Genomic DNA, 17,613 nt, shown 5'->3' on the forward strand with positions numbered 1-17,613 from the left:
TATGTTGGAGGGCAAAACATTTAGAACTGTGAAGGTTTCTTATATACTGGGACCTCACTGAAAATCCATTGTTTTCTAATAATTTGAGCTCTCTATTCTCTCTTTATTTCATTGTTTGCATGAAATGCTATGTTTTAATATTGCTAAGGTCTTGGCTGTGTTCATTACTCATATCTATGGTAAGTACAACAATATTTACATAAAGGTAATTCTGACATACACTATTATTGTGCTACCGTGGTTTTAAGAATAGTATATAGTCCTATTTAATGACATCATGTGACTTTGAAATAGGCTAAAGAACTTATTTTTCATAATTTACTACTTTAACTCTAACTCTGGGATAATCAGCATGCTACCAGTTTCTAAATTATTCATTCCTTCTAATGAGCAATAGACATAATTTTCTCATTTTCAAATCCCTTTGGTTATCTAATCCTAAGAGGATATTGCAAAGAAAAATTCCAGCTATACTTAGCTAATGATTTACTGGGTCATTTCTGAGAGCAAAGAGCTTATCAATATAAAGTCAGATTTGTTTTTCTTTAAAAGGTTATAATCGTGACATTATACTGAAGTTGAAAAAGCAAATTCCTTAAAGACATAAATCCTCCCTATAATGATGAATAAATAGTTATAAAAATCATAGATGGTTCATAATATTTGATAACTATGGGGGAGAAACTAATAGTTCCATAAGAAAAGCTGGTTGGTTTCATTAGTCACTTTCCTAAGTAATTTTCATCTCATATGACATTAGAAAACTACACTGGAACATTACATGATCTATGGAAGAAAAACAAATAAAAGAAAAAACAAAATCTGAGATGGTGATTTTCTGTTTTCTCTTAATTCAACTTTGGTAAGTAGGAGAAGAAATTTCAGGACTCAGATGCTTGTCCATGCTCTTGATACCAGATGCTACCCCTAATTTCAGTAGGCTATTATTTCCCTTGAATTCTAGGTGTTACTTTTAAGAAACTGTCATTAAGTCATAACATTTCTTTTACTTAAGATAGTGGATAATTAACTATTTGTTAATTATTAGTAAGGAACTAGTGCCTTGTGCTTAAAGCAAATTATAGTATTAGTTCTTGATGATTCTACTTTACTGAACACTAATAATATCCCAGGGAAGCATATCTTCTACTTATGAACAGACCATAAAGCCAAGGGTTTGCTCTCCTGACACAGATTAACTGTTAGGAAGTGCAGGACCCTAAAGTCATTTCTGTGGCCATACATCACAACAAATTCATGCAATAAATGAAATTTCTCTTTGTTGCATTAAAAATGTTACAAGATGATCTTCCCTTTGCCTTGGGGGTGTGCTGTCTCATTTCTGGCTGTAATTTAGGGCAGGTTGGAGTGTGGTAAAGAAGTATTCCTTCATTTAAGCAGAGAGCTAAATATCCTTTTTTGTCCTCATAGCAATACTCAGAACACTGAGCTAGCTCAGTAAACCATTTCACCTGTGGACATACTGTTACTAATGGAAGAAATTTCAGGATTCAGATGCTTCCCCCTAATTTCAGTAGGCTATTATTTCCCCTGAATTCTAGGAGTTACTTTTAAGAAACTGTCATTAAGTCATAACATTTCTTTTATTTAAGATGGTGGATAATTACTTGTTAATTATTATTGTCGTGCATCAACTTAGATATATTAGGCTACTGTCATTATAACTCTGTAGTGGTTGGTAGTTCTTTAAAAAAAACTTTCTTCACAAAATTGGAGAGAAAAGTAAAATAGAATGTTAAGCCATGATTATTCCCATCTTGGGCTGCACAGCACAACTGTTCACACTTACAGAAGGACATCCTTTACACTCGCTCTGGAACACCTGCCCCTCAATGGGAAGGGCCTTGTACTTTGAATCAACTGCTTTAATTATGGCTTCTACGTGCTTTCCAGACATCAGTCTTGGGCCTGCGTCGGTCGTCTTCAGCTCTAGTTTCTGCCTGAATAACCAAGGAAGAAAAATATCACATCAGTAGAATTCTTTTGAGTGAACAAGCTACTAATTTCCATTTTGGGGGCACACAAAGATACTAATTTATTCACGTTGCGTTAAGGCCAGGTCTTTTAAACTGCGATGTCTCCAACGGTAACACAAACCTCAAGATAATTATGAAATATTTCTAGAAGAATGATTTTATTCAAAGACTGAAATTTTAAGGGTGGATTTTCAAAATGTAATGACAAGAGAACACAGAGAAGAAAATTTGCATGGATACTTAACAAGATATGCAATGTCCCCTCTTTTGAATTTAGCCCAGCTTTCTAAAAATGATATCCTTAATACAACCACATGTCACTTAATAACTAAGACAATTTGGAAATCTTCATTTTCCAAAAATGGCCTTGATAATATTCTTGTATAATATGATCTTTTAGAACCTCTCTCCCATCAAGAGGTAGAGTATACATCCCTCTCCTTGAGTCTGGGCAGGGGCTCTAACTGTCCCAATAATAGATGGTAGAAGTGACACTACATGACTACTAAAGCTAAGTCATAAAAGGGAATTCAGCTAGTCTGGCACACTAGCAGCACGTGTACCTTTGTAGACTTAATTGTCATGAGAGAAGTCTGGCTCCCTGAAGCTGCCGTGTTGAGAAACCACATGGAGATAAAGAGAGATGCATGAGGAGCCTCAGTAGTTTGTGTCCTCCCAGCCCAGATACCAGGGAGCTGAGGGAGCAACCTCTGAAAAGGTCTAGTCAATGACTACCTGCAACTATGTAGCAGACACCAAGAAAGGCAATCCTAGAGGGCAGGGCAAGCCCCAGATTTAAAGAGAAAAATAACATGAATGCTGCTTCTTACACCACTAGATTTGGAGTGGTTTGTTATAGAGCAATGAAAACCTGAAAGACCTGATTAGTAATTAAAAATGTTAATTTCTTTGAAAACAATAGTAGATCACAAAATTCTATTCTAGATGAGACTTCAATTACATTTCAAGAATTTTAGGCACCTCTCCCAAAATGTTGCAACCGTTCATCTCTGACATGACAGCTACTTTAGAGGAAATAGTTGTGAAATAATGTCATAAAATATAATACATTTAATGCTAAAATAATGTTCTTCTAAATTAAAATCTGAAAATAACATATACTATTAGATTTGAAATTCTAATTCTTAACCCTATGAGACCTATTCTGACCAAAGAATTTTTCTCAAATTGGAATAACAAGCTTGAATGTGTAAGTACTATAAATCATATAAAAATTCTGTCACATCACTTTACTATGAAACTTTTTATGTGTTTCTTAACAACAGTAACAAAAACAAATCGCAAGGAGAGAACATGTAAATGCCACCACCTTTTTAATACTAACATTGAAGACATTTGACAGAGAAATTAGAAAATAAATTAGAATAAATCAGATTGTCTTTTTAAAATTTAAATTCTATTTAATAAACAGTTAATTTTTAATGAAACTGTATTTTAAAATAGTATTTAATACATGCAATACTTATTGGTGATAATGTGGAAAATAAAATATGTGGAAGATATAAATTACTGTTTTCAAGAAGCTCACAGTCAAAATGAGGAAACACTGTATATATTTAAAAACCAAGTATAATAATCTATGGAAAAAGAATAAAGAAAATTTTAAATTTCAGCATTGTCTTACTTTGATACTATCTTGCCTGTAATGGTTCGTAGAAAATTCAGCCCAAAAGCATGTGTCTCTTCTGCAACCACAGCTATAACAAAGCTGTCTTCTATCTTGTAGGTAGTGACGGATGAGGCTTTCGAAGTGACACCCAAAACCTAAAAAGGTAAATGTGTGTAGTTGTAACATTTAATCAGCTTTCTATCTTTGAATTAAGTTAAATACCAAACTATCTTTTAATCATCAAAGGAGCTTCCTTTTCACTCCTCCCCTATCATTCAAACATATAACATATGAAAATAAACCTGTTCATTTTATAATATGTGAAATTATACCTCACTAAAAATTAGAAAGTTCCCAAATTACATCATTACCTTATCTTCTATTATTTTAAATTCAACTCTACAAAATGTAATTATTTAGATGCTTCAAAAAAGTGTATCAATCATACCTGATTTATAGCTGTAAATCCAGGCCTTTCTATTTTGCATGAATCCAAGGCCTTAACTTTGATCACTTTGTCTTGATGACCCTGGTAGGTCACTTTACAATCCCCAGAGATATCTACCTGAAAATAAAGTAAAGATATAGTGTTTAGGACTTTCACATGGATCATTTGAATGCCAGAGGGAATTAGCTTGAAAATTGGGGTCCCTACTATGTCATGGGGGGTTGCCTTTTTGTCCAGGCTGACAGGAAGAACTCAATGTTTCCTGCAGCAAGTGGGTTCTTTTTCATCCTCTTTGGTTGAATCTTACTAGTGCCTTTTTACTGCCCAAGGAATAATAATGAATTTCTGACTTCTCTCTAATGTGTACTAAGAACTGGACAAATAGCATGGTCAAATCCAAAACCTCTGGTAAATGGGTAATTATGTGGTAAGGGAAGTTGCTTTTAATGTTATATCTAGGCTGTGTATTGTTTGTGAGAGTGTGTGTGTGTGTGTGTGTGTGTGTGTGTGTGTGTGTGTGCGCGCGCGCGCGCGCGCGCATCCTCTGACCAGCTAAATATGATTAAAAACCTGTTTAGATTAATTCAACTCATAAGTCACATCAACAAATTGAGTGTAGGCAAATATCTCCCTTACAAATTCTGTTTAGCTTCTTTTGGCCTTTCAGCAGACCTCTGCCAGCACCACACCCAACCTCCATTCTAGCAAGCTAACATTCCCTTGGCCCAGCCCTGCCATCAGATTTTCTCACTCACTCCTGGGCTGTCTGAATTCAGGCTAGGAAACTTGGACTCAGCTACACCTTAACTCCAAGTGTGGTGTTGGGGGAGCCATGTAACTTCTCTAGTTTAACCTCAGTTCCTTCATCTGTAAAATGAAGGGGGTTGGTATAGACCAGTGGTTGGCAAACTCATTAGTCAATAGAGCCAAATATCAATAGTACAGCAATCAAAATTTCTTTTGAGACTCAAATTTTTTAGACTTAAACTTCTTCTAATGCCACTTCTTCAAAATAAACTCGCCCAGGCTGTGGTATTTTGTGGAAGAGCCACACTCAAGGGGCCAAAGAGTCACATGTGGCTCTCAAGCCACGGTTTGCCAACCACTGGTATAGACAAATAGGTTGTCAAACTGACAATGCATTCAACCTATCTGAGAAAACTGCTAAAATATAGATGCTTAGGTCCTCCCTAATGTAGTGAATCAGAATCTATAGTGAATCCTGGGAATCTATATTTTTAATAAGCTTCCCTTGGAAAAGGGATACAAAGTGAATGTCCCCACGTTTTTCTGCATCTCTGTCTTTCAGTCACTCTTTAAGTCTCCTTAGTGTAACTGAGTGGAGTTCCCTTTACCCTGTATGTGAGTACACATTGGTGTAAATGGCAATTTGTTTCATGTGTAAATGAGACATGACCATCCAGCTTACCTTTACCTTTACTGAGTATTACCATAGTATTAACTTTTTAAATATATATATAAAATATATATATATATTTTACAGAGAGGAAGAGGAAGGGATAGAGAGTTAGAAACATTAATGAGAAAGCAACATTGATCAGCTGCCGCCTGCACATCCCCTACATGCCTTTGACCAGAATCAAACCTGGGACCCTCCAGTCCACAGGCCAACGCTCTAGCCACTGAGCCAAATTGGTTAGAACAACTTTTTTTTTTCTTTTACTAACTTTCTATAAATAGAAAGCGATACAAATAATCTAGGGAAATCTATTGACAAATAAGATTCTGAGTTTTTAATCATATTAGTAAGTACCTCATTGGTGGTTCCAGAGCTTAACTGCATCTGAAATAAGCTAGCCAGTCCTCTCTTGATATTTTGGATGGCCACAGGCTCATTTTCATATGAGTAGAAGTTTTTGACCTAAGGAAAGAAAAAGACAAATATAAATAAAGCCAAAATTCATTTTTTTTTCTTCATATTTGGTTAAATAAGTGGCAGGAAAGGTTCAGATTCTTATCCCTCTCAATTCCAGGAGAAAGAGATCTGTTACTGGGGTTTCTTTTGTTGTGAAAAGAAGCTATTTAAATTTCTAAGAAGCTAGACCAACAGAATATGAAATTGCAGGAGACTGCTAGTGAAGGCTCTGAACAAGATGGGCATAGCATAGGGGAAAGAGGGTTCAGACATAGGCTGGGATTTCTGTGAAAATAAGGATTGCTTTATTTTAGAAATTAGAAACATTCTCTTTGAACAAGTCGACATATTCTCTACTTGTAACTCTGCTTGAAACAAAAACTGACCAAGGTTTAAAACAACAAAGAAATAGGTTTTTAGAAGAGAATGGCAATCACCACTCTTGAGAATCAGAGAAAGCACGGCCGCCAAGGGCTTTGATGAGGGCCCTGACGTGGCCATAATGCCCATGAACACAGTTCCACAGGGTTATTGTCTCTGCGTGGCCCTCCACAGCACTTATGTTGGCTTTCAGTCTAAGCAGATACAGAAGGTCTTGGGAAGACCTCAGGCTGATTGGGTTCCAGAATGGCCTGCTCCAGGCACTGCTTTGAGTTTCCCTTTAGAAAGCAGGAAACACAGGGTGGAATGAGGAGAGTGACTGTGATTTGGCTGCAGCAGTAAATGGCTTCCTTAGCTTTGCTTCATCCTTGATATTATTATAGGCACAGGGGTGATAACAATGCCTCATACCATTTTGATTATTTAGGTCATGTTTAAGAAATAAGGATAAAATACCAAGAACATTTTCTGGAAACCAGGCTATCATTTTCACCCTGTATTAACTCCAAAGAGTTCACACGATTTAAGACTAGAGGATGGATATAGCTTCCCTATAAAAATTCCCAAGGTCTATGGTAATTACAGCTGAGAACTTCTACTAGAAATATCCTGAATACCTTCTTATTTTTCTTTAAAGCCAACCATGACTTCTGAAGTAAAACAGCTCCTTAATTGTTCAATGAATTCAATTAATACCAATCTGAACAATTCAGCCTACATGAAAATTCTCCATAACTTAGAACAGAATATTTTGCTTGAATTATGCACAATTGCCTCAAATCTCTATTTTTATTTTCTATATGTATTCTGCCTAATGACAGATTTACTAGGTACTTTATCCAACTCGTAATCAGTTTTAGTCATTACACTGGACAAACCTTAAGTGTTGTAATTGTGTTTGTCCAGGTATAAAAGGAATTGGAATACTGACCTCAGCATCTGAAAATCTATGGTGTCTTATTCTCAAACAAATCACTGACAATTTCCCAGATCCCAGGCTGAGTTTCTGATGTCCTATTTTGTGAACTGGGTCTTTATTTCTTTTTAGGAATTACACTGTAACTTCTTTTTCAAATATTCCAGAGTATGATATCTCCAGATATCATGACTATTATAGGTTCATAACTGAATCACTTAAACCCGAGTACAATTAGAAGGACCACTGAGTGGCACAAGCTTATGACCTGTGACTTTTTAGGCCTCAGTCTTTCTTTTCTTTAGAAAGCAAAAAAAGTGGGAAAAATACTTTTACTTATCATCCATATTCTCACTGTCCTTCCAGGCTAAAAAAAAAATGATGTGCCTGAACTATTTATAAAGCTTGACCTAAAATTTCAGGAAACCCAGTTCTCAGATTTAATCTCGGGACTCTGCATAGAGTGAAGTGCTCTTCTATTATTGACCCACTTCTATGGATCAAGATTTGCTCTTGACTACTAGTCCCTAATAAAATGCTGTTTGAGAGTTTTTTTATTTTTCCTGGAAGGCTAAATAATGTAAACTGTGAAACATAAAGAGACTTTTTTTTTCATTCCTTCTATTTTTATTACTTTCCTAAAACTACAAAAGTGGGCAAGTCTCTTTTTCTTTGTATGACTGCTACTTTGGGGGCCTAAATTCTTTTTTAAAAATATATATTTTTATTGATTTTTTACAGAGAGGAAGAGAGAGGGATAGAGAGTTAGAAACATTGATGAGAGAGAATCATTAATCAGCTGCCTTTTGCACACCCCCTATTGGGGATGTGCTTGCAACCAAGGTACATGCCCTTGACCGGAATTGATCCTGGGACCTTTCAATCCACAGGCCGACACTATCCACTGAGCCAAACCGGTTTCAGCTGGGGGCCTAAATTCGGTTCTCTTAGTGCAGACCATTGAGGTTCAAACAGACAGCACTAGAATTTATATTAGCTGGGTCAAAACTGTTAGAATTAACAAGCTTTTGATAATTTTAAAAAAAAGTAATTAAGTCAGAACTTTGCAGTTCAATCCATGTGGCTATCACTGCAGTAACTTACATTTATTATTTCACAGAAGGAATTAAGTTTTATTACACTCAGGCCATAAAACTGATTTCTTCACTCGGTTTTGAAATGAGCTCTGCATATCTGAGAGCACAGGACTCTTATCTAAATTCAGAGTCCCCAGAACTTCCGGAGAGCCATAGTGGCACAACCTAGTGACAAGCTAAGCCTTGAACCTGAGGAAACCAAACATAGAGAGGGAGATGGGTTTTGGGGAAGGAGATGAGGTGCCTCTTGCTGCCAAATTTTGAGGGTCAATTTCCCCTTGAAATTAGTAGGGATTATTCATACTTTTTCTTTAGGATCAAAAATGCTTGTGTATATTCCCTTAATTTATACATTCTTTAAAAACAAGAGAAAGCAAAATTACATTAGCAGCAAAAATTTTAAAAAAGGATCCCAGCAAAGAGAGATTAGTCATTTTTTTTTTTTCTATTTAGCTGGAGTTATAGCTCTAAACAGATCTTTGGTATATATGATACATATGAACCAGCACATTGGAAAATGGACAAGTGAAGAAGTCTATGAGGAATGAGAGTTGCAAGGTGTCACATTTAGTTGGGAGGCTCAGTGTATGTACAGAAACCACCCTGCAGATTCAGAGAGCAAACCAATTCCTAGAAACAACACAAAATAAAGGGCTGACCCAGCAGCCACGTGATTAATCAATACTGACAGCAAAGCCAGAAATGGAAATTCAGTAACTATCCAGCTCACTGGATTCGAATTTTAGATCAAGAAGAATCCATGCTGCAACTTGAGGCACCTTTTGCTTGTCAGTATTAATCAACTTAACCAGAAAACTATCATGTTTCCAGCTTCATTTATGATTTATAGACAAAACTAGTCATGCCCCGACACTTAGGTAGGGGAAATTATTGGGCATGAAAAAAAAGATGTTCGATAAATATGTACCTAAGTGTTTTAATCGGCTTTTAAAAAATCAGCTTTTATCATGTAAATATGGAAGCTTTAAACAGCTTGTTTTAAGGAAAGACAAGAAATACACGCTAATGAGTATCCTTGGAATCACAGAAATTTCAAGGAGTGAAATTTAATTTGAGCCTGGCGTAGAAATACTCTTTTAAAAAAATGTTAATCAACAATTCAACCTTTCCTTTCCCATCTTCTCTCATCGTAAGCTGAAGAAGCAAGGGTTTAAATAATGATCTTTCTGACAGTGATGTGGCTGAAAATTCCACATAGCTTCTTAGTCTCCAGGTTCATGGGTCTTTTTCCAGTAATTTCTTTATCATATAATTGAAAGATATCACAATGTACTTTAACCTGTAAATCATGACAAGTCATAGCTCCTATAGAATTGGCACCGTGGAGTCACTCAAATAATGATGTGGCAGCTTCATCCCAGCCTTTGAACAGTGGGGGCACCAAGTTCTTTCATGTGTGTAACAAAAGACTTTGTACTCAACTGCTATCCAAGGAGCTATAAAATGATTGGTTGTCATTAAGACTATAAACGCAATTAATATTTTATAGGATCAAGCGTTTTGCCACATTGGAAGGCCAGAGAAGAAAATGACAGCATTTCATGTTTTTAACAAAGTTGTGGAGTGCGAAAATCAAGTGAGTTAATAGATATAATGAAGAATGAAATAGGGATGCTCAAGTCAACAAAAAAGATGATATTTTCCCCAAATGCTTTCCAGCTGGAAGGTAGTATACCATCGTGGTTTCCAGCATAGATTCTAAAATTAGACCCTGTGTTTTAAATTCCAGTTCCACCACTTGTCAGTGCTGTGAACCTAAGCAAATTTCTTCTCTTGACTGGTTTCCTCATCCATTTCAAGAGAACAATAAAGCAGTACCTGCTTCCTAGAGCTGTCCTGAGTATAAAAGAGATAATTTATATAATGCCTTCAATCAGTGTAGGCTTTGAGTGTGAAGTACTTTTAGCTATTATTAAGCAAACAATAAGCAAAGCCTTTCTCAAAATCGGACTCATTGCCATATAACCTTATTAGCTCCTTCCTTTAGTTTACAAGCATCTATTGCATGGCCACTATGAGCAAAGCCCTGGATATATAGACATAAACATAACGGCTACCCACAAGAAGCTGACTGCTAATGCGGTGGCAAAGAGAGGATTACAATATCCTGTGATAAATGCTTTCATGGCAATGAACCCAGGGAAGAGAGGGTTTGAGAGGACGTTGGGAAAGGTTTCCTGACTGATGCAGCATGTCAGTCAGTGCAAGGCATGGTTCTGGGTGCTGGGGGGAAGAGGGAGTCAAAAGGAATGAAGGTCAGGGGAGGGCTGGAATATAAATAACAGGAATTTTCTCTACTGAAACCCATGATTTAGCAGTGAACAGAAATGACCAAAAGAAAGTGATAAAGGCCATGAGTGAGCTACAAAGGGCTAAAGGGGTTGTTCTAAAGGGGACTATTTATTTCCAGCTGGCTGGAAGCACATGAGCTTTATAAAAGACAGGCCCCTGAGCAAAACCTGGAACATGGTGTTTTAACAAGTGAGAAGAAGAGAAGCATTCTTTTTTATCTCTTTCTTTTACCTTTCTTGTTGACAGTATTACAGATGTCCCCCCTCTTTTTGCTGAAATGTTGGTTCATAGTTGATTATAGTAAAGGCAACCACATAATAATCCTTCTTTTGTGAGTTCCTTTTTAGTACATTATATAAAAACATGACCATGATTAGAAATGTATTGCATGTCTAGATTTTATATTTTAAAGTATTTGTTTTCATCTTTATTTTGAATCTAGAACTTTTGAATCTAGAGAAATTTTAGAGATGTGTAAAATTTTAACTATAAGGCCTTTTCTATTTTTCTACTTTAGTTACTAAAATTGAGCTTTCATCTTTATTAATGCATTTTTATACATGTAAATGTAATATCTATACTTTTCATAAAACCACATATGTAATGCCTAATAATTCACTGATCACAATTGATTCTCAATCCCAAACATATTTAGACCATTTTCATAATACACCAGAATCAAATCACAAGTAATGCACAATTACAGAATTTTCTGAGCAAATTTTCAAATAGATATAGTGTCCATTCATTATGCATAAAGTGGTTTTCAAAGTTTTGAAATAATCTCTATATGCTTCTTAAAAAATCAACACTAACGTAGTGATGTCATATCCTTTCAAAAGCTTCAATTTTGTACTTTAGTCAGATATTAATATTTTCATAAGAAGTTGATATCACATACCTGTTAGTTCATTTCATTCATAATTTGTCAACTTTCCTAACTTTATTCAATCACCTGTGATAAATTTTTGCATTATCGTATCTTTTTAATCCTTCCCAATTTAATAAAAAATGCACCTTTCAACAATCTCTTATCAACAATCTCTGTTATAAACAAGTACTTGATTTTACTATAAAGATCTTTATAAAATCTTTAAATGGCTAGAAAATATAAATGAATTGAATGCCTCGATTTACTTCTGAAACAATTAATTTACAACCTGTTTATTAGGTTTTGAAAAAATGTAATTTACCATAAAAATAGTGATGCCATGATCACCTAAGAATAATACCTACTAAAGGGAAGAAAAATGTGAAGTTGGAGAGAAAAGATGTGCGATCCTGCCTCCCCCTGCCTCCCAAATCACTTTTACCTTTCCATGGACAAGATGAAGGAGCACAGGTCTTTGTAAAGCTTCCAAGTTTTCTTTTCTTACAATTTTGGTTGGATTTTTTCCTTTGAAAATGCTCTTCTCTCCCCTCTTCTGATTCACGTTTTCAACATTTACATCTTTGATCTGGAATCATGGGGGGGAAAACTATTAGAAAACTTTCTTTTTCTGTTTTCATCAGATTCTCTGAGAAAAGGAACATGATAAATAAATAAGCAGGGTTGGTCATAATTTCTTCTGTTGTTTTTTCAATTTATGACTCAGAGGACCTAGCCATTAACTTTAAAAGAATGGAGAAAATGTTCAACAATCAGGTTTTTAAATTAGGTAAAAATACCGATACTTAAAGAAATCTGTGACTTCAGGTTTATAATAATTATGACTAGAAGATGGCTCTTTTAAGTCACTGTCATTCATTTGTTTTGAACTGTTGAAATCTGATCTCTTTACATTCTGTACCATTTGTTTGGGAGGAGTCCTGCCCCATTGTACTTCATCTTCACATACAAAATTAAAGATGAAAAATGTAATTACTGAATAAAAGACACATAATATTTGCTGCAGAATACTTGCATTGAGAAATGGCTCAGAGAGATGGATGATGAAATTTTGATCCAATATGGAAGACACAATAGCTACTGGAGACACCCAAAGAAGCAAAGATAGCTTAATAAATATATTACAATGACACCTCATTATAAAGTATAACAGCAACTACTTATTGGTTACAATAAAGCAAATTTTGGTTTGTGTACCTTTTTCACATCAGCATGCAAAAGATTAACAGACTTTACTGAAGAAATAATTTGCCTTTAGGTGCTTAAAAGCAAATATGGAATCACCATATATTAAAACTGGGAGAAATCCCAGAGGCTATCTAACTTGACTGCCTGTCTCAACCCATATATCTAAAACATTGTAACTGACCAAACACTGCCATGCAGAGAGTACCCGGTTTTTCCTTAGAAAGAATACAGAATAGGCTTACTCTCTCATTGGTAATTCCACCTGTTATGTCAAGGAACTCAGGAAAACTGGGAAGTACAATTTATCTCCTCTTTCAGTTACAGTAGTCTCAATTGTTTTTCATATGACATTAATTATAGGCTCCTGACTCCCAGAACATTTCAAATGGATTCTAGTTTAATGTGTCTCTTAATATGACACATAGAACTGGACATCATACTCTAGTGACCCACCTGCCCTCTTTTGCCTCCTTCAACAATTTGGAAAGATTCAGGTCACTTTTGAGTAGTAAACACTTTAGCTATATGTGTTTTAGTGACAGAAAACAAACTAAATGGTTGAACAACCAAGAACATAAAACAAGTGCTATGGAATGGTACACATCTCAAAGACTTTGCTGACATAAAACGTTTGCATCTGTCTGGTAGAAAATGCCCACCGTGATTTGGATCAATTGGTCATCATCACCATCAGGATTCCTCCACAGTAAGACGACGTCCACATTGGATGAAATTCGGTAACCTACGCTGTCTTGGAGCTTTCCTTTGCCCTGATTAACAAAAACTTCAGTGGAGTATGTGAGTTTGTACAGCCGGTCATTATTTAAAGAGAGACCAGTGGTGTGACCTGCATAAAGATAGTGAAACAAGTCAAGTCTTAGTAATAAGGCATCCATCAGCCCAGGAATGTGCCGTCTTAAAATTGAAGCATTCTCATCTAGTACAGTCATGCCCACTGGGAGCTCAGTGAATATTTGTTAAATGAAAGGCAGTTCTACTTCTCATCTGTTAAAATCATTGTCTTGAACAGCAACAACAAAAACAAGAAACAATGAGCTTCCATTTCATAAACCTTCATTTGTATCCCTAATCAATAATCAGGTTATCTAAATGTTTCCCTAATTAAACTTTAGAATATTGTTCAAGAAATGTCACTGTATTGCTTTAAGTTATATGAATATGATTTCTCCTCTGCCACCCACCTCAGCTTCATCAAGGTATAATAAACTAGAGGCCCTGTGCACAAAATCCATGCACAGATAGGGTCCCTAGGCCTGGCTGCAATTAGGATCCATCTGTGGGGCCACTTGCAGGGCCTGGCACCACCTGCTCGTCTGCTCCATCATCCCACCATGGTCCCACTTTCCTCAGGGCCCATCAGGGCCGCAGCACCTCCAATGCCACCCATTGCCAGCGTCGCGTCACCAATGCCAGCCATGTTCCATGCCCCCACTTGGTGGTCAGCGCATGTCTAACTCCCGGTGGGTTGAACTCCTGTCCGTGGGGACAATTTGCATATTAGCCTTTTATTATATGGGATATGATTTTATTTTTATTTTTTTTAATATATTTTATTGATTTTTTTACAGGGAGGAAGAGAGAGAGATAGAGAGCTAGAAACATCGATGAGAGAGAAACATCGACCAGCTGCCTCCTGCACACCCCCACCGGGGATGTGCCCACAACCAATGTACATGCCCTTGACCGGAATCGAACCCGGGACCCTTCAGTCCACAGACTGACGCTCTACCACTGAGCCAAACTGGCTTCGGCTATATGGGATATGATTTTAAATAGATGTTCAGCCCTGGGATTGCTTTATAAAATTAATACAAATCATTTGTAAATAAATGCAATGGCTCATTGCCAAAGTTATTTTAGGGGTAAGAAGGCAGTTCCTTTAATTGGATATTTTGAATATTTAAGGAATATCCCTCCAATGCAATTTACTCTGTCAATTTCATTAGTAAACTTTTAGTATAAAGGTACATTTCTAGGTTACACCTATGTAAGTTTAAATTAGTTGTTTCTGAATAAAATGACGTTTCACTACATAAAACCTTAACACAAGCTTTAATTTGACAGAGGCAATTTAATGTCAAATAACATACAAGTCAGTATTGTAAGCCAAAAAAGATACATGGAGATCATACTCTTCAATTCAGTTTAATTCAAAAAATGTATGAGAGTAGGATCAAATTTTTCTTAGAGATGACTTGAAGTTCACAGTCTTACAAATTTTTTTCTTTGCATATTTCCTATCTATAGCTCTCAAGAAGTAGTAAAAAAATATTTTTGTATACATTTTTTCTCAGTGCTAATGAGCTTGCATTACCTAGTTAACTATCATAGGCAACCATATCTCCTTCCCCCACCACCTTAGGATATATGCATATGAGGGAGGTCAGGAAAGGAGGTTGAGATGTGTAGGCCAGAAATGACACAGTTGAGAGAAAAGGTATAAATTACTTTGCAAAGTCGAAAATCTCTGAAAAGTTTTTATCATCAACTGTCTCCCATTTAACACAACACTTACTGCCCAGAGAAAAAACTGGTCAAAATACATTGTCTCTAATAAACTAAGAGTTCTATGTGCATTAATATACAGGGTGCCCCTCCAAAATGTATGCACACTTTAGCAGCTGATAGCTCAATTTTGAAAATGAAATGCACTTCAATAGAAACTGCCTTTATAATTATTCAAAGTGTGTGTATATATTTTGGGGAGACACCTATTTTTAATCCTCACAAGAACTTAATAGGTATCATTATTAATCACATTTCATACATAAGGAAACTGAGAGGCACAGAGATTATACATTTTATCCAAGATCATCCAGATAGTTAGTGGTGGAGTCAGGAGATGAACTCAGGCTGTCTAGCTTTACCATATACACCTACATGTTTAGGTTGAACTCTTCTATTTCTAGGGAGTGAGCTAGGAATTCATTCATTCATTTGTTTGTTCATTCATTCATTCAACAAGATGTACTGAGCATCCACGGGGTGGTGGGCACCTTTATAGGCTCTGGAACTACACCAATTAACAAGCAGATAAAATGTCTAACTTTGTGAAGTTTATAAGGAAGAGATGGGCAATAGCTTATATACTTATCCTATCTAATAAAAGAGTAATATGCAGATTGACCATCACTCCAACACACAAGATGGCTGCCCCCATGTGGTCAAAGATGGCTGCCCTCATATGGACCCAAGATGGCCACCATAAGATGCCAGCAGGGGAGGGTAGTTGGGAGGGACCAGACCTGCAAGGGAGGGCAGTTGGGGGGTGATCAAGCCTGCAGGGGAGGGCAATTAGGGGTGACCAAGCTTGCAGAGGAGGGAAATTGGGGGCAATCAGGCCTGAAGGGAAGGGAAGTTGAGAGGGATCCAGGCCTACAGGGGAAAGCAGTTGGGGGTGACTAAGCCTGCAGGGGAGGGCTGTTAGAAGCAATCTGGCTGGCAGGGGAATAGTTAGGGGGTGATCAGGCTGGCAGGCAGAAGCGTTAGGGGCAATCAGGAAGGCAGGCAGGTGAGCAATTGGGAACCAGCAGTCCTGGATTGTGAGAGGGATGTCCCAGATTGGAGAGGGTGCAGGCTGGGCTGAGGGACACCCCGATCCCCCATGCACGAATTTCGTGCACCAGGCCTCCAGTAAGTAATAAAAATGTATAAAGAAAAATGAAGCAGAAAAGGGAATGAAATGCTGAGATAAAGACCTTTGTGGGAAGGTAATGTTCTGGGCAAAAGCTTCAGGCTACCCATGTGGATATCTGTGGGAGGGGCATCTCCACACTCCTACCACCCATCCTCCCACAGAAGGAACAGCAAGTTCAAAGGCCCTGAAGAAAGTTCAACCACGTATAATGGAGGAACAGCTGGGAGGCCAAAGAGGCTGGAATTAAGTGAAAGACAGCAGAAGGAAGTGAGGTCAAATAGGTACCTATGGGTGGCAGGGAGATCTGGGGGGAGGACCTTTGCCTAGACAAAGCTATGTGATCTGACAAACCTTCAAAGAAATGGGATAAGGAATCAAGAACAGGAAGTGTGAAAGTGTGTATCCAAGTGCATAAACACAAAAGTAGACTGTATCCAAGCAACAAATCAGAACCTCAGGTATGAGATATGAAGGCAGAAAAGGTCAGGAAAAACTTTGAAGGAGAAGAAATCTATGACTCCCTCTAGCCATCCTTACCTCCACCTCTTCTACAGTTTGAGTAGGGACACTCCTGCAGGTTCAAACACTAGCTCTCTGGCCAAGAAAGATATTTTGGGCAGAGAGGCCTTATTATAATGACACCTTTAGAATTCCACACAAGGCACAAAGGAAATACATGTTTTCTTATCTAATCCTCACAGTCATTCTGAAAGATAGTCATTATATGACAGCTAAAAAAAGCTGAGTCTGCGTTCAGCTCAACGTAGTAGATATAATGCAGAATTTGACACTTAAATTTACTGAGACCCAAGTTTTATGAACTACCTGAAGGTGACTGTGATTAAAGTTACTATGAAAAGTTTGTAGAAATGTAGCCTTCCTTAAATTCTGAAGCTTTCCAAACCATTGTGTTAACTATTATGTGATTTTTTTCTTACTTAGACTTAAGTGAACAATAGAATGTGAAAGAGGGCAGCATATAATAGACTGCTTTTTTATTATAACTTACAAATGATAAAACACAGAAAGAATGTGTTTTATCATTTGTAAACAGAAGCCTTGCTTCTCCTAGAATTTTTTTCTTACCTCTTTCAACAGGAGATAAACCTAAAATATTTCAAACAAATGGATTGTGTTGTAGTTGTCCTGTTATCCTTTCCTCTTTGATAAGTATTTCTGTTTATTTGTTTAGAGATTGGCAACACTGGGCAATGGGGACA

General features: G+C 36.8%; 2 protein-coding genes across 3 annotated transcripts in view; one reads left to right on the forward strand and one right to left on the reverse strand.

Moving 5' to 3' along the window:
- The window catches only part of LOC311628140 (uncharacterized protein C4orf54), a 336,764-nt gene that overhangs the window by 52,109 nt on the left and 267,042 nt on the right, over positions 1-17,613 (forward strand). The gene's annotated exons all lie outside the window — the stretch shown is intronic.
- MTTP (microsomal triglyceride transfer protein) overlaps positions 1-17,613 on the reverse strand; it is a 48,388-nt gene that overhangs the window by 27,214 nt on the left and 3,561 nt on the right. For both annotated transcript variants that reach the window (XR_014795974.1, XM_084895126.1), the window contains exons 2-7: positions 13,395-13,582; positions 11,972-12,115; positions 5,850-5,957; positions 4,076-4,192; positions 3,643-3,782; positions 1,811-1,961 (exon numbers count right to left, since the gene is read on the reverse strand). Coding sequence is in view for 1 of the 2 variants with exons in the window: in XM_084895126.1 (XP_084751252.1) it covers positions 1,811-1,961; positions 3,643-3,782; positions 4,076-4,192; positions 5,850-5,957; positions 11,972-12,115; positions 13,395-13,582 (848 nt within the window). In the remaining variant the exon portion in view is untranslated. The remainder of the gene's footprint in view (positions 1-1,810; positions 1,962-3,642; positions 3,783-4,075; positions 4,193-5,849; positions 5,958-11,971; positions 12,116-13,394; positions 13,583-17,613) is intronic.

This window comes from Pipistrellus hanaki, assembly GCF_964339955.1.
Source record: "Pipistrellus hanaki genome assembly, chromosome: 1".
NCBI classification, from domain to species: domain Eukaryota; kingdom Metazoa; phylum Chordata; class Mammalia; order Chiroptera; family Vespertilionidae; genus Pipistrellus; species Pipistrellus hanaki.